The 20,849-nt window shown below is 43.1% G+C and overlaps 1 protein-coding gene across 6 annotated transcripts in view; it reads right to left on the bottom strand.

The window, feature by feature from the left end:
* Positions 1-333: 333 nt before the first annotated feature.
* Positions 334-20,849, bottom strand: part of SASH1 (SAM and SH3 domain containing 1) — a 198,434-nt gene continuing 177,918 nt past the window's right edge. For 5 of the 6 annotated variants that reach the window (XM_047860762.1, XM_047860763.1, XM_047860766.1 and 2 more), the window contains 3 exons: positions 6,976-8,084; positions 5,573-5,704; positions 334-3,725 (listed from right to left, as the gene is read on the bottom strand). In XM_047860762.1, the coding sequence (XP_047716718.1) occupies positions 3,462-3,725; positions 5,573-5,704; positions 6,976-8,084 (1,505 nt within the window). In that variant the 3' untranslated portion in view covers positions 334-3,461. Of the gene's footprint in view, positions 3,726-5,572; positions 5,705-6,928; positions 8,085-20,849 lie in introns of all 6 variants that reach the window. The other variant, XM_047860764.1, reaches the window with a different exon arrangement.

Below are 20,849 nucleotides of genomic sequence, written 5' to 3'. Positions count from 1 at the left end.
TCTGTTACCACTTAGCTGTGTGATAATGGATGAGTCAACCACCTACGTGGACTCACTCTTCATTTGAAAATGATGGGCTTAGACTGTAGATGCCTTCAAAATTCTTTCTGGTCTAAGATGCTGTGGTTCTGGGATTTGATTATGCAATATTTGGGAGAGGCAGTACGTTAGCATATTGCAAAGAGAATGAGTGTGTGTGAGTTTGTGATGTGGCAGAATTAATTGTATACAATTGTTTTTACAAGAGAGTTCATTCTTACACCACACTTTTGTAAATTCCCTTTCATTTCTACTCCGTTCATCTTTGAAATACCCAAGGAACAACAAGAGAGGCATAGTCAACTGACGAAATTTATTTATTTTTCCTAGGTACATAAGATGACATAATTATAGACAAGTTTGATACATAGGAAAACCCTTCTGTCCACCTTTCTCTTTGCTAAATGAATCATCACAATAGTTTTTACAATTTTTAAAACAATACACAGCTTTCCTGGGCTGAAGCAATCGCAAGGACATATCGGTACTGGTATATTACAGCTACTTACAATGTTTAAGAACAGCAATGGAGAAAAATAAGTTATTTAAATATTGATTTCATATACAGAAAGTGCAATGTTGTTAGTTGTTATATAACTTGCTTGACAGTTTCTTGCATTTCTCTATCAATTTAAAATCAAGGTAACTTGGACTCAGACTACTATATTTTCTGAAAATAATACAGTACACACAATGCAGCATTGACTTGGCGAACTGATTTCTTTTGCCGCAGTTATGAAAGCAAATTTTGCTATGTCAGGAACTGGTTTGCAATAGACTAGTAATTTCCAATCTCCCCCACACCGGGGATCAGGACAGAGAAAAGGGCTGCTAAGAGAAAGCCATGAAAATGTATCTGCTTCCTGGTTATCTGGGAATGTAAATAGTGGTTGGGGCTGGCCGCATTTCCTTCTAGACAGCTTTACAGTAAAAATTACACACAACGGATGTGTAGCTACCTGAGCCAAACTGCCTTTCCAGGTTTCTTTTGTGCTTTCCAAAGACAACACTTTAAACCCTTCCTCAACATTCTGTACCAAGTGCAATTGATTAAAACCGGATATTGCTGGCGCCTAACACCTACCTACCTGTCTTCTGACGCGCGGTCCCTAAACCACCTTAGTCAAATGTCACACACAAACATTCAGGCTTTTCTGGGATCAAATTAAAAGTTTAAAGCAAAAGACCAAACAAATACTAACAATAACAAAACAAAAATTTTTTTTTAAAAGCACGATAAAGTAAAAATCTCAGACCCCTCAGGTTAGGAAGATCTTCCCACTGAAAATCATTCATGGTCCCTGAATTTGATTTTTCTACGCAAAGGCAATGATTTCCAAAGAAGAATGACAAAAATAGGGTTTGGCATTTTCAAGAACTCCAGAACATTCCCTTTTCTGGTGCCACTTTTACTTATATGAAAATCTGACACTGAAAATGAACTAACACTGGGAAATTCACAGATGACCCCTCCTCCTCTGTTATCTGTTGTGTGACTTGTGTGTGGTCGGCTTACACTATGAGCAGGATCTCAGAATGTCATGCCGAGGCTCCGTGTCCCTGCACCTGTCTCCACTACAGCACAAGCGCTACAGTTCGACGGTATCGTCACATTCCACGTGGGCTGTGTGCACAACCCGAGATGGCAAAAATGGGCTGTTTTTCAGATCTCGGTAGAAAGTTGGCAGCTTTTAGCTTTTTATTCTGCATTTCCACAACTTTTTCACATGGCGTCTTATAGAAGGTGAATACTATTGAAGAAACGTATTTTTTTTAAACGTATACCAAAGCGCGAAAAAAACATATAACCTGAGAACATCCTTTTCCTCAGAAACACGGATCCAAGTACATAGAGCAAATGCTGAAGATGGCTTTGTAATGAGTGAAGTTACTCCCCCCCCCCCTTGAGGGGAATCGTTTTAACGAGGAGATGAAATGTTTAAGAGCTTTTGATCAAGCCTTTGTCTTCAAAGTGTTTGTTGTCAATGATCACATTCAATGCTTAGAATAGTTCTCATGACTAAGAATGTAGAGGAAATTCATTTAGTAAGCGACGGAAACCTTAATTTAGTTGCCTGAATTTCTGTGTGCTAGAAAAGTCAGACACCAGACTAAAAGAGAACGGTAAATGCTCTAATCAGTAGGAAAACAACTGAAAATGGCAAATATTTAATACATGGCTAACGTGCTTTGTCTGGCTCCAGAATGAACTATTATCTGAATTAAAAGAATGATCTCAATAAAGGGAGGAAAACAGTACCTTAATTATAAAAGTGGAAAAAAAAAACTTTAAAAATCTCTTATAAACTACTTCCCTTTTAAAAGCATCTTTCTGAAATATTCAACCTTACGGTGGCTTTGCAAAGGTGACCTGTTAGCTGATGAGTGAATTCTGGAATGGTCGTGGTCGGGAGTCAAAGTCAATACTGCAGCACGGTGACCAACATCGTAAACAAAACAAAACTGATTTAAAATGAAGGTAGTTTCTATACACACGCGCTCACACGCGGACACACATGCGTGCACGCTCACATACACACCTGATCTGTGAGTTTCAGATAGCTTTTTACTGGATTTGTGGTTAGTTTAAAAACTGAAAGCCAACATGAAGTTTGTGCCTGACAAACACCCCTACAAATTAAGCCATGTTAGAGTGAGGCAATTAGAAAAGCCCTTTTTTTCTTTTTTTTCTTTTCTTTTTTTTCTTTTTTTTCTTTTCTTTTTTTTTTTTTTTTGCTGAAAACATCTCTGGTATGTTAGATGGCAGTCTAGGCTGAAGATCTGGAACTATGGTTACAGGGTGGTGAACACCAGATAACTGCTTAAAAGCTTATATTAAGGCAAATAAAAGCTGATTGCTAGAAAGCAATTATTAAAATGTCTCTTGTTTACTTAAAGGAGAATAGGACTTTTTTTTTTTTTTTTCCTAATGCAGCCAGATTTTCTTACTTTTGAATAAACAAGCATAGTCAATGGCGTACAGTAACTCCTGGGTCTGTTACTTTGGCCTGGCCAATACCCGCCTGCCCTCAGGCATCCTGCAGGGTGACAGACAGCAAGGCAAGGGCATTCTCAGAAACGACAGCGGCTGCCCCCTCCCTCTGCCAGCACACCAAGACAGACTGGAGGCACAGCATGGGCGGCGAGCTGGCATCCTGGTTCTTTTGTGTTCTGAAAATAAAAGTTAGTGCTTGTCTTTTCTTTGGGGGAGTCAAAGAGAACCACACCAGTTTCCTCGAGGGGGGCTCTTCTGGAGAAGAGAGGGTCATCAGTCCCGTGCCGAGGTTTTGTGCTCCGGTCGGCCTTACACCGGGCCTTTCTTCTGGATCTGGTCTGCAGGTCCCAAGGAGGAGGGATTGCATTAGCATCCTAAGCACAGTGAAAGGGTGGCTCTTGTCCGGGGAGCTCCATGATGGGCCTGGCTACATGGCCTCGGGGCCTGGTGGCAGTTTGAAGAGTCTGGCTGCAGACACAAGCTTGCTTATGTGTCTCTCCTCTGTGATGCCGGCCTCCTGAAGGCAAGTGTGGGACAGAGAAGGCACTTGGCCCAATGTGCTGAACCCGGCTTCAGTGAGGGCGCTGGTATACATGGGCAGACCGATGGAAACCAGCCAATCTGACACAGACGAGACACATCCGGGAGAGAGGGGCTTTCTACAGATTTCTGTGAGTCCACCGCTTGGGATCTGGATAAAGAAAGAAAGCAATTTTAAATTTTTTTTTTTTTTCAACATTTATTTTTGGGACAGAGAGAGACAGAGCATGAACGGGGGAGGGGCAGAGAGAGAGGGAGACACAGAATCGGAAACAGGCTCCAGGCTCTGAGCCATCAGCCCAGAGCCCGACGCGGGGCTCGAACTCACGGACCGCGAGATCGTGACCTGGCTGAAGTCGGACGCTTAACCGACTGCGCCACCCAGGCGCCCCAGAAAGAAAGCAATTTTATAAAGACTTGACACAGGCTACTGGAGGGCTCTTATATACCTAAAAGGAACACTACTGAAATACTGCACTGCTAGATTATTACAAAGTGATCCTGCTGTGAGGTGTCAAAGACCCAAGAGTAGCATCAAGAATTCTTTCTCAGCTTCTCGAAGGTGGGATCTATCTTCAAAGAAGTGTTTGAGGTTCTACAAAGTATTTGGAATTAGATCTAACCCTAATTAACCTAACGTCCAAGTCTCCGATTTGTAAGCATTTCTATACCCTGCTATTTTGTCTTCTGGTGATAAGCTTTTCAGTGAAATCTCTAGGTGAATAAAGAGGCAGGCCTGTGTGGTAGTGTGGCAAGTAAGATACTCAGTGGGTAGAGTTGTTTTGTTTTGTGTTTTTAAGAGCGCATGAGCAGGGGAGAGGGCCAGAGGGAGGGAGAGAATCTCAAGCAGGCTCCATGCTCAGTGCAGAGCCTGATGTGGGGCTCAATCCCACAACCCTGGGATCATGATCTGAACCAAAATTATGGGTCAGATAGGGAACTGACTGAGCCACACAGGCGCCCAGGTAGAGATTTTATAAAACAGATGTTCCATGGTATTTTGAATCTACGTTAACCAGAAAATTAGATATATCATTAGTGTAGTTCTAAAAAACATAAAATGCAATAATACCAAGTGTTGGCTAGGGCAGGGAAATGGGCATTTACAATTGACTTCTGGGAAGACCAAGTGCTACATCTTTTAGGAAGGTAGTTTTCTGACAAATGTGCAAATTCTTGAGATTTTGTGCAGGCTTCTACAAGCAAATCCTTTTGAAGGAATATATACTCAAATTGACCTTGAGAGTCTACAAAGACTTATTATATATTAAGGGTGTTGTTTGCTAAGTTATTTAATAAGTTGGGGAAAATTTAATTGTTGCAACCATTTGGGATTGGCTAAATGAGGGCACATTTACCTACTAGAACGTTTTGACATATTGATAATATAAAAGAATGTTTAGTAACAGATTCATGATCTGAGAACTGAACATCAGGTTTCAGAACTACATATTTACTATTGTATGTGCAGAGAAATAGCTAGACAGACTTTTAAAAACTTTTTCAGGGGTTCTAGGCAGCTCAGTCAGTTAAGCGTCTGATTTCAGCTCAGGTCATGATCTCACGGTTCGTGGGATCAAGCCCCACATCGGACTCTGCATTGACAGTGCAGAGTCGGCTCGGGATTGTCTCTCTCCCTCTCTGTCCGTCCTTCCCCTATTTGCAAGGGTGAGCTCTCTCTCTCTCTCTCACTTGCTCTCTATCTCAATATAGAAATAGATACAAATAGATAGTTAGAAATAGATATAAATTTAAAGACCTAAAAAAAAAAACTTTCATAGTTCTGGGATTATGGCCAATTTTCATTTTTTTTCTTTCCAAAACTGTATTTTGAAAACTTTACAGGCTGAATATTGCTTTCCCTCCAGGTGTCTCCTTTTGATAGCTGGAGAGAACCCTGGGCTACTCCGTGGCGGCCAGCACGCGCATCCCGAAGCGCCCTAACTCCGTGGACTTCCAAAGTTGAGCGAGGGGAGACCCCAGGTGCTGGCTGCTCACCGCCATGCGGTGCTGCTTCCGAAGCAGCTTCACGCGGATCTGGTCCATGTTGGTGGCAACTTCCCTCTCGGGCTGATCCAAGTCCTCTGCATATCGCTGCACCAGGGCTTCGGGAATCCCACAGCGGCCGTGCTGTGAGGGAGAGCAGAAATGTGGCGTCACGGGTGGCAACGAATTTCTTCTTCGACAGCAGCAAACACAAGACAAGGTAGGCTAAGACACCTACGGCTACTGGGATGTGTCACCAAAAGTGTTCACTTGAAGTGCATAGATTGAGAATCATGATGGGTGCTAGAACATGTTTACATCTTGATCTTTCGGGTACTGATGAGCTCTGAGGAAAAGGTTTTGAAACCTAAGAACATAATCGTCTTGTATCATTTGGACCAGTGACCTCACCTCACTGTACTGGATCATTTTGCACCACATGCACCATTTCCTAAACGACAGGGGAAACGGGCAGACTTGTGCCCTACGGCAGGTAGTCTCGCGTTTGCGGCCTATTTTATACCGCCAGTCCCTAGGCGTGTACTGTAGATTCAAATTCTCACTCCTTTCCGTTCTAAGGGATTTTTATTCACTAAATATCGAGGAGGAGGAGGAAGATCATACTGTAAGGCATTTGTGGTGAAAAGAAGTTTATAACAAGGCCTCCCAAAATATGCATTTCTAGGAATAATGTACCGCTATATCTATCATCATTGGTCTCCAAAATCATTTTAGTATTGGTAGATTTACTCTTTCTTTCTTTTCTTTTTTGTTTTTTTTTTTTTTTCCAAATAAGCAACGTGCTTTCAATGAAAGGAGTTTAAATGAGTTTTCTCAGTGCTTTTGGTACAGCAGGATATTTCATATAATCATTCCTCCTCTGTTAACTATACAGATAACTGTACAATATAATTACATCTGAAAAGGGTTCTACAATTTTCAGCGTGCTCACATTTATTTGCTCCTAATAGTCCCTGTAGAAAAGGTAGTTACGCAGGTTATTATGAATCTCATTTTACAGATAGGAAATGAAGTGGGCACGTGTTCACGTCTAAAACGATACACGTTCAGTAAGACCCGGAGACTGCACTTCAGGTCTGTCCGCTAAAGCAGCCCTTTCTGGAACCAGTTCTAGTATTCCTTGATAGTTGTTCCTGCAAAAATCTAGCCGCCAAAAATCGAAACCAAGCAAAAGGAGGGAAGGGAAGAGAGAAGAAAGGTCCAAGGCCGTATGTGCGTCGGCTCCCGTTCGGCGCATCGCCTGGCGCCTGGCAGCAGAGGGGCCCCACTCGGGCCCACGCACCCCCGCGACGAGCACGGCCCCTGCCACCAGGCCGGCATCAGGGGCAGCTGTGGTGCTCCTCTTACCTGGCTGCCTGACTTAAAACAGCAGAGGCCCGTGAGGCCTCGGGTACCTTATCAGAGTACGGCTCCTCAGTGAGATCGATGCCTTCAGCTCGCAACTTGTTCTCGGTGAGCGTTTCCAGGTCCACTCCCCGGGCGCAGGAGGTCTTTCTGGTCAGAGCCGGGCCCAGCTTCACGCCATGCTCCTGGAGGCTGGCGCTCTCCGGGAGCTCTGAGAGCCAGGGCGGCGGCCTCGAGCTGGGTGGGCTGCCGGGCTCCTGTGCCGAGGGAGGCCTAGGAGCCTGAGGTGAGTGACAGTCACTGGGGCTGCCTTTTTTAGCGGGCAGGCTTGGTGCGTCGGGACCGGGAGCGCCGGGGTGGAGTCCGTTGGCCAGGCGTTCTCGGCTTTTCTTGGCGGGAACAGGTGGAGGCTGGGAGGGATGTCTGGCCTGCGTTCTTGCCTCGGGGCCCCTCTGCTCGGCTTCTAGGCCTTCTTTGGTGCCCGCGGGATGATGCGTTCCTTCAGACTCGAGTCCTTTCCTGTGACCCTCGAGAGGTGTCCTTGTTAAACCGTGTTTAACTCCAGGAGGCTGAGCATCATAGTTTTTGGGCAAACACGGAGGAGGTGATGTGCCACGGGAGGAGGCTGCTATGGAACCATCTAGTTTCTTAGCTGTCTTCTGAGGTTCAGAAAATCTCTTGCTTTGGGTCAGTAGCAGTGCATTGTCAACAGCAGGATCTCGTTTGGGGCTTTGAACCTTTGTGATGGAGGGGGTTGTCTTTTGTGGCACTTGTGGTACAATCTGTGGGGAGGGTTCTGTCACCTCGCCGGGCACATCCTTCTCAGCAGCAGGCTCTCCTTGAAGGTCGTCCAGGGAATGGGATCTGGGCCAAGTTTCCACGGGCTGGGGGCCCTCCAGGGTCTCACAGCTCCGACAGATGGAAACGGGCAGGCTTCTTCGGTTTTTGTTCAGACCAGTCACACATGGCTGGTCACAGCACTTGGAGGTGTGAGGGGCGAGACCGCTGCCCAGCCTGCCTTCCTCCCCGGGCTTCAGTGCATCCCCGGACTTTGTTAAAGGCAGGGTTGGGTAGTTGCCCAGCTGATTCCTGTTGAAGGACTTAAAGCTGGACTCCACTGACGACTTGACAGAGAGAAGGCCGGTCTTCCGAGTCTTGCCTGTGAGACAAGGGAATATTTTACAGTCGTTTTAAAAAAACAAACCAGTCAAACTCGGGTAAAGTTGTGCTGACATAACTGAAATCCCCATGTCCTGTCTCCCTGTTGAATTATACTAAGGATATGAGATCACCACTTAGGACTTTGGGTGATATAGGGTTATTATGGCCCCATTTTTATTTTTAGAAAGAAGTTTTAGACTTATTAATGGACTCGTGGAGACCGAAACTAAATGTTAGGAGGGAAAAAAATAGGCTGTGTCAGACAGTAAAATCAATCTAGGCCTCATGTTTGTTCCTAGCTGCGGTCAGTGTAAAAGAAGGTTGATTGTACCCCACTTAGAAACCACAGGATGGGATTTCTGTTTCGGGAGGACGGCTTCCTAAGGCCAGGACTGCAAAGGGCCGCTAGACTGAATTCTACAAATGGTGCCCCCTAAGGTTCGCTGGTGACCAGGGAATTCTCAAAGTGCACGTTCCCCTAAGCACTCCCCTCTGACTGGCTTGTTCGCGTGCGCGAACTATGTATCCAGTATCCTGTGTGTGAACAGTCAACCAAACTCGGCACAAATAAGCAAAGAAGCTTAAAAAAAGTAAGTAAAGAAGCTTGCGTGAGTATTTTGCTTGCAATGATCTGTAAAACATTGATACAGTTCTAATTTCAAATGGAAGCAACAGCCCTGATTAAAATCAGTTGCCAGGCTTATAATTTAACTATCAGTCAGACATCATCTAATTTGACAACTGTTAATTGATATCAACTGCTAGTATTGCTTGATGAGCTTCACTGAGAATTTACTATCTGTGCTCAGGCCCTGTGCTAAATCGTTTTCATCAGTACTTTTAACACCACCCCTCCCGCCCTGCCCCGCCCCAATTAGGTGTCCTTTGCTATATTTTGGTTAATACTATGTTTGATGTATGTGTGCTTTGACACTGGGCTGAGATGCCTGAGGGGAATACCCAGATGATCCTAGTATTTCAGGCTGACAGAAAAAGATAAAAATTTTAAGCCCATGTCACATTTGGAAGGGACAAAGAAATGGCTGGCTGTAATCGTCAAAAGACGACTATGTTCTAACAAAAAGCTTTCTTCCCAGTCTATTGTTTCAATAGACGTTTCTAATAAAATATTTTAATTTAGAATTTTGACCTCTCCCGCTTAAGCAGTCTCAGCCTTTCAATAAGAAAGCAGCAAGGAGAGGGGCGCCTGGGTGGCTCAGTCAGTTAAGACTTCGGCTCAGGTCATGATCTCGCGGTCCGTGAATTCGAGCCCCATGTCGGGCTCTGTGCTGACAGCTCAGAGCCTGGAGCCTGTTTCAGATTCTGTGTCTCCCTCTCTCTCTGACCCTCCCCCGTTCATGCTCTGTCTCTCTCTGTCTCAAAAATAAACATTAAAAAAATTTTTTTAAATAAAAAAAGCAGCAAGGAGAAATCAGGGGGCAGATGGATACAGGTGGGTACAAGAAACACATTCTCTGATAAAACCTCCGTGTGCATGCTGTACAAGTGAGGGAAAAGGGACAAGAAGAAAAGGCCAGCACACTGTGACGATTACTACTGGTTTGGCCATTATCAGCAGTGAAAACCAGATTCCTTCCAGGATTTCAGTTTTCTAACTGCAAACTGATAACAGCAAATGGATGATGTCAGGCAGAACTCCAGCACTAAGACTGATGGATAAGAACAGGAGCCGTCTCAATAAGACTTACAATGGTCCCATCCTTTTAAATCAGACACAAATCAACAGGGGAAGTATTTTGCAGCTGGCAAAACAGAGGCGTGGTCAAATGGCACCTTATGCATAATGTGAGGGCTTTGACCCCATCCACCTGTGTGTTAGCAACATGCTAAGCACTAGAAGTCATTATTTCGTTGTTACATGGAGATTGTTAGCTCAGTGTTACTCCTGAATATGCTGAATATCACAGATAAAATTGAAAAGGGAAATACTTCAGAAAGCATATCCTGCTAAACATGAAGTGTAAAAATCAGTTAAAACTGAAAAATTCTTAAAACTATTTTAGTATATGGGGTGCCTGGGTGGCTCAGTCAGTTATCGTCCAACTCTTGATTTCCGCTGAGGTCATGATCCCAGGGTCATGGGATCGAGTGCCGTATCGGGCTCTGTGCTGATCATGGAGCCTGCTTGGGATTCTCTCTCTCCCTCTCCCCCTCCCCTGCTCACTTGCACACACACACTCTCTTAAAAAACAAAACAAAACCCGAAACCAAAAAAAAAAAAAAAAAAAAAAAAAGTTTTAGTATAAATTTTAGAAATAAGGCTTTCCTTCCCTCTAACTGTTAATATAAACTATATGTGTAAATTACACTTCCACACATTCTACTTCTGTTGGAAAGATCCCTGAATTCACCTGGAGTGAAGTTTGCCAGTGTCTACACTGGCAGGTAACATCCGATTCTTTTAAGCATTAAGTCCGCCGATGTTATCTGTGAAATCCTTACCATCCAAAGCAGTTTGGAGAATTAATTTCCTGAAAATGTCTGGATGTGGAAAGGTTATTAACAGGAGAGAAAAACCTTCAGGAACCACAGGAGGATGTAGGTGTTTGTTGGAACTCCGGAGTCACTGTGCTCCAGCACTCCAGCTGAGCAGTGCAAGCACAGTGAACACACAGTGTTCTAGTAGTTTCAGGTATACAATGATTTACCGATTGCATACATTTCTCAGGGCTCATCAAGTGTGTTCTTAATCCCCTTTATCTATTTTACCCCCCACCCACCTCCCCGCTGTCCTCTGGATCTGTCCCTTTGTTTGTTTTCTTTCTTAAATTCCACAAATGAGTGAAATCATATGGTATTTGTCTTTTCTCTGATTTATTTCACTGGCATCATACACTCTAGATCCATTCGTGATGTGCAAATGGCAAGATTTTTTTCTTTTTTATGGCTGAGTAGTATTGCATTGTGCATACATACCGCATCTTCTTTATCCATCTATCAGTGGACGTGGGTCGCTTCCTTATCTTGGCTATTGTAAATAATGCTGCAATAAACGGGAGTACGTGTATCTTTTCAAATGAGCGTTTTCACTTTCTTGGGTAAATACCCAGTGGTGAAATTACTGGATCCTATGCTAATTCTATTTTTAATTTTTTGAGAAACCTCCATACTGTTTCCCACAGTGACTGTACCCGTCTCTATTCCCACCAACAGTATGCAGCTTCCTTTTTCTCCCCATCCTTGCCAGCACTTGTTATTTCTTGTCTTTTTGATCGTAGCCATTCTGACAGGTGTAAATTGGGATCTCATGATTTTGACTTGTATTTTCCTGATTTGTGACGTTGAGCATCTTTTCATGTGTCTGTTGGCCAACCGGATGTCTTCTTAGAAAATGTCTATTTAGGGGCTCTCTGCCCATTATTTTTTTGGTGTTGAGTGAAGTTTGATGTTTCTATATTTTGGATTTTAACCCCTAATTGGATATATCATCTGCAAATATCTTCTATTCTGCCTTTTGTTTTGTTGATGGTTTCCCTTATTGTGTAAAAGAATTTTATTTTGGTATAGTCTTAATAGTTTGATTTTGCTTTTGTTTGCCTTGCCTCAGGAGACCTATCTAGAAAAATATTTCTATGGCCACTGTCAGAGAACTTACTGTCTGTGCTTTCTTTGAGGAATTTTATAGTTTCAGGTCTCATGTTATTTTTGTATATGTATAAGAACGTGGTCTAGTTTCATTCTTTTGCACACAGCTGTCCAGTTTTCCCAATACCATTTGTTGAAGAGACAGTCTTTTCCCCATTATATATTCTTGCTTCCTTTGTAGATTAATTGACCGTAAAAGTGTGGCTTTCTATTCTGTTCCATTAATCAATGGGTCTATTTTGTGCCATAATGTTTTGATTACTACAGCTTTGTAGTGTATCTGAAATCTATGATTGTGATACCTCCAGCTTTGTTGTTCTTTTCCAATATTGCTTTGCCTGTTCAGGGTATTTTGTAGTCCCATACAAATCTTAGGATTATTCCATTTTCTGTGAGAAATGTGGTTGGTATTTTGATAGGGATTGCATTAACTCTCTAGACCACTTGGGTAGTATGCGCATTTTAACAATACTGGTTCTTCGAATCCATGAGCTTTTTTGTTTCTGTCCTCTTCAATTTCTTTCGTTAGCGTGTTACAGTTTTTGGCATCCAGATCTTTCACCTCCTTGGTCAAGTTTATTCCTAAGTATTTTATTATTTTTGGTTGTTATTCTCTTTCTGCAATTTCATTATTAGCATATAGAAATGCAACGGATTTCTGTTTATTGATTTTGTATCCTGCAACTTTACTGCATTCATTTATCAGCTCTAGGATTTGGGTGGCGTCTTTAGGGTTTTCTATATATAGTATCATGTCATCTGCAAATAATTAAAGTTTTATTCTTCCTTTCCACTTCAGATGCCTTTTATTTCTTGTCTGATTGTTGTGGCTAGGAATAAAAGTGATGAATAAAAGTGGCGAAGAATGGACATCTTTGTTTTGTTCCTGATCTTAGAGGAAAAGCTGTCCATTTTTCACCATGGGGTATGTTGTTACCTGTGGGTTATTCGTATATGGTCTTTTGTTGAGGTATGTTCTCTCTAAATCTACTTTATTGAGAGTTTTTGCCATCAATACTCTGTCAAATGCTTTTTTTTTTTTTTTTGCATCTATTGAGATGATCATATGGTTTTTATCCTTTCTTTTGTTAACATATCACAATGATTTGCAAATACTGAACCACCCTTTTATCCCTGGAGGACATCCCACTTGATTGTGGTGAATGATTTTTTTAATGTATTGTTAGATTCAGTTTGCTAATATTGTATTAGGGATTTTTGCATCCATGTTCATCAGATATTGGCCTGTAGTTTTCTTTTTCAGTAATGTTATCATCTGGCTTTGGTATCATGGTAATGCCCTTGTAGAATGAGTTTGGAAGCTTTCTTCCTCTTCTGTTCTTTGGAATAGTTTGAGAAGAATAGGTCTTAACTCTTCTTTAAATGTTTGGTAGAATTCACCTGTGAAGCCATCTGGTCCTGGGCTCTTGTTGCTGCTGCTGTCTTGTTTTTTACTGATTCAGTGTCCTTGCTAGTGGCATTGTTGATGTTATAGTGGTGAGCAAAATTGCCTTCCAATTTCATTGCTAGTCAGGGGTCTGTTCAAATTTTCTTTTTCTTCCTGATATAGTCTTGGAAGGCTAGATTTCTAGGAATTTACCCATTTCTTCTAGGTTGTCCAATTTGTTGGCATATAATTTTTCGTAATATTCTCTTAGCCTTTTTATTTCTGTGGTGTCAGTTGTTATTTCTCCTTCATTTGATTTGAGTCCTTTCTCTTTTTTTGAGGAATCTGGCTAAAGGTTTATCAATTTTGTTGATTTTTTTCAAAGAACCAGCTCCTGATTTCATCTGTTCCATTTTTTTAGTCTCTATTTCATCTATTTCTGCTCTAATCTTTATTATTTCCTTCCTCTACTGGGTTTGGGCTTTTTTCTTTTCTAGCTCCTTTAGACATAAGGTTAGGTTGTTTGAGATTTTTCGTGCTTCTTGAGGTAGGCTTCTATTGCTGTAAACTCCCCTCTTAGAACAGCTTTTGCTGCATCCCAAAGACTTTGGATCGTTGCGTTTTCATTTTCATTGGTCTCCCTGTATTTGTTGATTTTGTCTGTGATGTCTTGGCTGACCCATTCATTGTTTAATAGCATGTTATTTAACCTCCATGTATTAGTGCTCTTATCAGATTTTTTTCTTGTGGTTGATTTCTAGTTTCATACCTTTGTGGCTGGAAAAGATGCCTGTTGTCATTTCGGTCTTTTTGAATTTGTTGAGACTTGTTCTGTGGCCTAACATGTGATCTGTTCTGGAGAACATTGCGTGTGCACTTGAATTTTATATCGTTTTTAGATGGAATGTTCTGAATATATCTATTAGGTTCATCTGATCCAGTGTGTCATTCAAAGTCTGTTTCCTTGCTGATTTTCAACTGGATGACCTGTCCATTGATGTGAGTGTTCAGGTTCCCTACTGCTATTGTATTACTGCCAATTTCTTCCTTTATATTTGTTAATATTGCTTTATACGTTTAGGTGCTTTCATGTTGGGTGCATAAATATTTACAATCGTTGTATCCTCTTACTGAATTGTTCCCTTTATCATTATGTAGTGTTCTTCATTGTCTTGTTACACTAGTTGTTCTAAAGTGTATTTGGTCCAATATAAATACTGCTACCCCAGTTTTCTTTTCCCTTCCATTTGTATGGTAAATGTTTTTCCACCCCTTCACTTTCACTCTGTGTGGGTCTTTAGGCCTGAAGTGAGTCTCTTGTAGGCAACATCTAACAGATTTGGAGCATTTAGTCCGTTAACATTCAAAGTAATAATTGATAAGTATGTACTTACTGACATTTTACTTGTTTTACAGTTGTTTTAGTTCTTCTCTGTGTTTCCTTTCTTGGCTTGCTGTCTTCTTTTGTGGTTTAATAGCTTTCTCCTAGTGATATGCCTGGATTCCTTTCTCTTTATTTTTACATATCTATTACAGGTCTTTGATTTGTGGTTACCATTAGTTTGATAAATAACTTCCCATGCATATAGCAGTCCATATTAAGTTGATGGTCCCTTAAGTTTGAAACCATTGTAAAGGCACTGAATTTTTACTCCCCCTGCCAACCACACTCTCATATTTTATGTATGATGTCATACTTTACTGCTTATTTTGTGAATCCCTTGACTGATTTTTTATAGATATAACTGATCTTACTACCTCCTTACTGGTATTTTAGTGATTGAACTTCTATGTTTGTATTTACCTGTGAAATTTTTTCCTTTCATAATTTTCTTACTCTTGATTATGGTGTTTCGTTTCCACTCAAAAAATTCTCTTCAATGTTTTTTTGTAAGGCTAGTTTAGTGGTGATGAATTCCTTTAACCTTTATCTGGGAAACTATCCTTCTATTCTGAATAATAGCCTTGCTGGGTAGAGTATTCTTGGTTGCAGGTTTTTTGTTTTGTTTTGTTTTTCTTTCAGCACTTTGAGTATATCATGCCACTTCCTTCTAGCCTGCAATGTTTGTGCTGAAATATCAGCTGATACACACCCTTATGGGGATTTCCTTGTATGTAACTGTTCTCTCTTGCTGCTTTAAAAATTCTTTGTCACCACTTTTTGCCAATTACTCTGTCTTGGTGTGGACCTCCTTGGACTGATTTTACTGGGGGCTTTTTCTGCCTCCTGGATGTGGATGTCTGCGTCCTTGTCCAGAGTAGGGAAGTTTTCAGCTATTCTACCTGATTATGTCACTGAGTTCCCTTAACCTGTTCTCATTTTCTTTCTGATGTTCAGCCTGGTTGCTTTCCTATCCTCTGTCTTCCAGCTCACTGATCCATTCTTCTGCCTTCTCTAATCTGATTTCCTCTAGTGTATTTTTAATTTCAATTATTGAGTTCATCTCCGATTAGTTCTTTTTTATATTATCTTTGCTGAAGGTCTCCCTGAGATCCTCCACTCTTCTCAAATTCAGTATGTATCTTTTTAACCATTACTTTGAATTCTCCATCAGGCATATTGCTTATCTGTTTCATTTGGCTCTTTGGCTGTGGTTTTGTCCTGCTCTTTCACTTGGGACATACTCTTCTGTCTCATTTTGTCTAACTCTGCATTTGTTTCTAAATATTAGGAAAGTCATTTATTTACGTCTCCTGATTTTGAAAGTAGTGGCCTTATGAAGAAGAGATCCTGTGGTACTCTGTAGCCCAATGTCCCCTGCTTATCACAACCAGGAGCTTCAGGGGTGTCTCCTGTGTGTGCTGCGTGTGCCCTACTGTTGTACTGGGCTTCATTTATCTTCAGTTGGTCCACTTTGCCTGTTGTGGGCTGGGTTTGGTCCCTGTGCTAAGAGGTCTGGGTGGTCATGGGCTCGCAGTTGGGTGGTGTTGGCAATCAGACTGGATGCCTGCCCTCAGCCTATTTGCAAGGGGTGCCGTCACACTCAAGTGCAGGGTGTTGTCCCGAGAAGCTTTTGTTGGTGGTCGGGGCTGGAGTCAGGCCAGATGCCAGGGCTGCAAGTGCCCTGATCGGCAGAGCACTCACTCCGCACTGTCAGTGACAAAGTTTGGCTGCCAGGGCATGTGGTTATCTTCCCCTCTCTATAGGGTGGGAGTCACTTTGAAGAGGCAGCAATCCCTGCCAGGGCTGCTTATAGGATGCGACCTGGCGAGAACTGCTTTGGAAGGAGTTGTGCCAGCTGAGGTGGTGTGAATGGGGCGAGGACATGGGGGCAGGGTGCATGGTGTTAGCAAGGGAGGTGGAGAGTGTCCCCCGTTTCCTGCAGGTGGTCCAGGGATCTACATGGTGGGGATGGGGGCAGTAGCACCAGTTCTTGGAGAAGTCTCCTAAAGACCCCTGCCCCTCCAGTACCCATTCTGAGATTAGTAAATAAATCTCCTGCACATATACGCCAGGTGCTTTTCAAACTGCTGCTTCTCTGCCATATCTTGGCAGGGCTGTTTGTCGTGCTGGCTCTTTAAGGGGACTATTTCCTGTCATCTTCAGCTCTCCTGGAGCTGAGCCACTGATTTTTAAAGTACCTGGAATTGGGGAGACTGGGTGGCTCAGTCGGTTGAGCGTCGGACTTTGGCTCAGGTCATGATCTCGCAGTCAGTGAGTTCAAGCCCCGTGTCAGGCTCTGTGCCGTCAGCTCAGAGCCTGCTTTCGATTCTGTTGTCTCCCTCTTTCTCTGCCCCTCCCCCACTCACTCTCTGTCTCTTAAAAATAAGTATTAAAAAAAAAAACCAGCCCAGCTGGTTATTAAAAACTCAAAGTTAAGCCCTGTTGTTTTTTGAAGCCAGATGGTGGAGACTCCTCTTCCTGCTGCAGATTCCCCATGGCTAGGGTGCCTGGTGTGCCGTCTGTTCTCCCTTCTCCAGTGCTTGTGTCTCTCCTGTTTGTGGTCAGTCTCACCAGGAGTTCGGTTCCAACCACGTCTTCACCCCTCCTACCTTTTTGATATGTACTTCTCTCTGCAACGGACTGGGAGGTCTGTTTTGCCAAATCTTTGGGTTGTTTTCTGGGGCGGATGCACAGATGTGGCTGTTACCTAGCTGTGTCCATGGGACAAGGTGAGCTCGGGCTCCTCCGACTCTGCCTCCTTCCCAGGAAGTCTGCCAGGTGGGTTTTCAGTCCAGGGGTTTAGGGAGAACCATTATCTTCCCACACTGATAAAACACTTTGGCAGAGTTCATGGGTCAGATTTTGAGGTCTCCAAAATGATCATTAGAAATAGGATTAGGGGGAGGTGACCTGTGCGCCTAGGGGCACACTTGGAGGTGACTGCTCTCGGGGTCAGGCAGGTGCAGCCGAGTACCTGAGAGTTTGAGTACCTCCTTGAAGTCTGCACCCTGCCTGCTTGCTCCCCCCACTCTCGTCCTGGTTTTGGAGCCCATAGTGGCTCTCAGACTGTTTTTTAAACTATAATCTACAGTAAGAAACACACTTCACGTTCATCCAGTGCACACAGACACATGCACACGCAGAGACATACACGCTGAACCAAGATTACAAGTAACAATATCAATCTTACCTTTGGAATGCACCCTGGTATTTTCTATTCTGTTTTATGAAACTGCTGTTTACGACCCTCTACACCGATTTTCCACCCCACTAATGAATTGCAACCTGCAGTTTAAAAAGCTTTGCTTCAGTAGGTGCTCAATATTTTAAACTGTGGGCTACTTGATGGGATTCCAGTGGCAGCTAAAACCTATCAACCCTGGGCATTTTTCACAATGGGGTTCATGTGTTCAACAGAAATTTAGGGCATCCGTTGCTAGTGTCTCTAATCTTGCTGGAATAGGAGTTTGGGGGCCACAACAGGAAATCAAGAGCCACCCATTGTAAAATGGAGGGCACCTGACCCCATTCCACTTATGACTCCTGCGAGAGACAAGTAAGCTTTCTGAAATTTCCTACTGATTGCTTCTCTGTTAGGACAGGGAGGAAACAAACAAGACATGTGGCCTTCAGATCACCGTCTCCCTCAGTAATTGCCCTGCACTCTGGCCATGCAGTGGAGGCGTTTATGATGCCGCTGCTTTTGTGACCCTTCTGGATGGTCTACCTGGTAAATTGTTTTCCTTCAGGACCTAATAGCTCCCCATGCTCAAATGCTGGTTTTTACTGCAAAAAGAAAAGGGTGTAGGAGACACACAATTTAGGGTTTACAGCTGTAGGTATTTTGGATGCAATTTATTTGCCTCGCACGACACTCAGGAGGAGGGGGACGGTAGAGATGAAGAGGTGACTGCTAACAGAATCACCCTTTCTCAGAAAATCGGACTTTTGAAATTGGGAATTTTCAATACAGGAGTATCCTTTTTAATGCAGCTTCATCCATAAAAGATGGATGCTGAAGTGTGGAGGGGGTTCGGACACGGTGAGAAGCGCAGACCTCCATGGACCAGCGCTTATGCATTTATCTCTGCACTCAATGAAAATATTTTCTTCGTGAGAACTAGAACAGAATGGTGCAGCCTGGTTTAAGATTTGAAAAAAAAATAAACAAGGGGGGTGGGGGGAGGTGAATACTGTGTCCTTAAGTGGACAAGCAGGAAAGATAGAAAAAGAAGTCACCTCTATTTTGAAAACATTGTTTTGGTTTGAGTTGTGGACTTCTGCCAATTTTACACCTTGGTCACATACTGTTGTGCTGCTTTTCAAAGCGAAATTTATGGCCAATCTTGTTGTTCCAAAACCTATCTACCGAACATCATCTATGAGCATATAATTATGACGGATACATTATAAGTAAACCATGGATTCAAACTGAGTTTGTCATTTGCGGTGGATATGGCACTCAGTACTCCAATGAAGTGAAAGAAACAAACATATTCTCTAGTAGCTTCCAGTAAGCAGACCACGGGTGGGCCTGGCCCAAGGACGTTGGGAGACAGAACACTGAGCCCTAGTCATGCTCTCTGAGAGAGAAGGAAGCACCATATTAGATGTGGGCAGCTGGGTGATATCTAGCTGGCCTGAAGTTTTGAGATTTTTTTTTAATGTAAACAAAAATGTAATATTTTAAGATTTAATTCTGCATCCTGTATTCAGAGATCTAGCTTCCACAGAAATGAAGCAAAGACTGTTGGGATAAAGTCAGTCTTTTCACTTTTAGTATGAATTGAGATGTTTTTGTACTGTGATCTTTGATAAACCCCTGCCAGAATCTAGCTTTTCATCAAAGGAGTGACCACACCCGTGACCCACAAGTTGGCCTGCTTCACTGGGCAGATTCCAGATCCTGAGGGCCACCCCTGCTCAGGCTGTCTAGATAAGAAAAACCGAGGGGAATGAAAACAACAATGCTGAAGGAACCCAACGCTCATGCCTTGGCTTTGCATCCTGGTCCCACAAGGGCTCCTCAACATCCTTACCTTGAAATAAGGGACAGATACGTGACCGTCCCAAACACTGGGATATTACCGCTCCTCAGAATAAATAAGCCAAAAGAAAAGCATAAAGAAGTTTCCCACCATGTGTGTTGCCTTTCTCCTGGTTTGAAAATGGGGGCGTCTATTTTAATCCAATCCACTGTTCTTGAAGGTAGTTATTATAACAAATGCAAACTAAATCCTTTCTGGCTTAGAGTTCAATGAAGCCCAGATACCACGGGCTGATGTATAATGACTATAATGGAGTATGGGCTTAAAAATGCTTATAGGATTGGAAAACTAGGTCTAAAATACTGCCTACCATCGACAGACCCTCGTAATAGCCAGAGTGGTACCAGGTGAGAAAAGAACAAGGATTTCAGCTATCGTTTAATCTCTCCAAGCTTTAAAGTCTTCATCTATAAACTATGCATTGCAGGGGCGCCTGGGTGGATCAGTCGGTTAAACGTCCGACTTCAGCTCATGATCTCAAGTTCGTGAGTTCAAGCCCCACATTAGGTTCTGCACTGACCGCTCAGAGCCTGCTTCAGATTCTAGGTCTCCATCTCTCTCTGCCCACCCCCCCGCTTGTGCTGTCTTTCTCTCAAAAATAAACATTAAAAAGATAATAAAATAGGCAGTCCTGGGTTTGAGTGATGATTAGTAACGGCAAACCTAAGGACCCAGCCCACTACCAAGTTCATAGTCTGTGTTTCATAAATGCTAGGTATTAATATTACTTTAACTCTTAGAACAAAGAGAAACTCATGGGGTGAGGGGGCTCAGATGCATGAAGTCAAGTCTTCGGCTAAAAAATGCTGTAACCCCCAGAACTCCTCACCCCAAACCGCATGGCTCTTTCCTGATCCACACCGGGGCTGAGGCGCTAAGAGCTTCAGGGCCATGGGAAGTTGAGGATCCTTTCTCTGACACACAAGTGTCTTCAACTCTCCACTTATGTGCTAAGTGGGATGGAAGAAGGAGACCACTATACTCCTTTCTCGAGAACATCAGTTGCCTGGTCTCGAGGGAGAGGTTCAGTCTTTTTAAGAATCTTAATTAAGTGCCAGTATCCCCCAAAGTATGGCTCAGGCTGCAGAGGAAAGGTAGTCCTATGCCGAAGCATAGCTGTCCAGAAATGATCCAAAGGGCTGGCATATTAAGATATTAAGGTGCACTAGGGGCACCTGGGTGGCTCAGTCGGTGGGGCATCCGCCTTCAGCTCAGGTCATGATCTCACAGTCTGTGAGTTCGAGCCCTGCGTCGGGCTCTGTGCTGACAGCTCAGAGCCTGCTTCAGATTCTGTGCCTCCCTCTCTCTCTGCCCCTCCCCTGCTCATGCTCTGTCTCT

Source organism: Prionailurus viverrinus, chromosome B2 (genome assembly GCF_022837055.1).
Source record: "Prionailurus viverrinus isolate Anna chromosome B2, UM_Priviv_1.0, whole genome shotgun sequence".
NCBI classification, from domain to species: Eukaryota; Metazoa; Chordata; class Mammalia; order Carnivora; family Felidae; genus Prionailurus; species Prionailurus viverrinus.
This window is presented reverse-complemented; position numbering and strand designations above follow the sequence as displayed.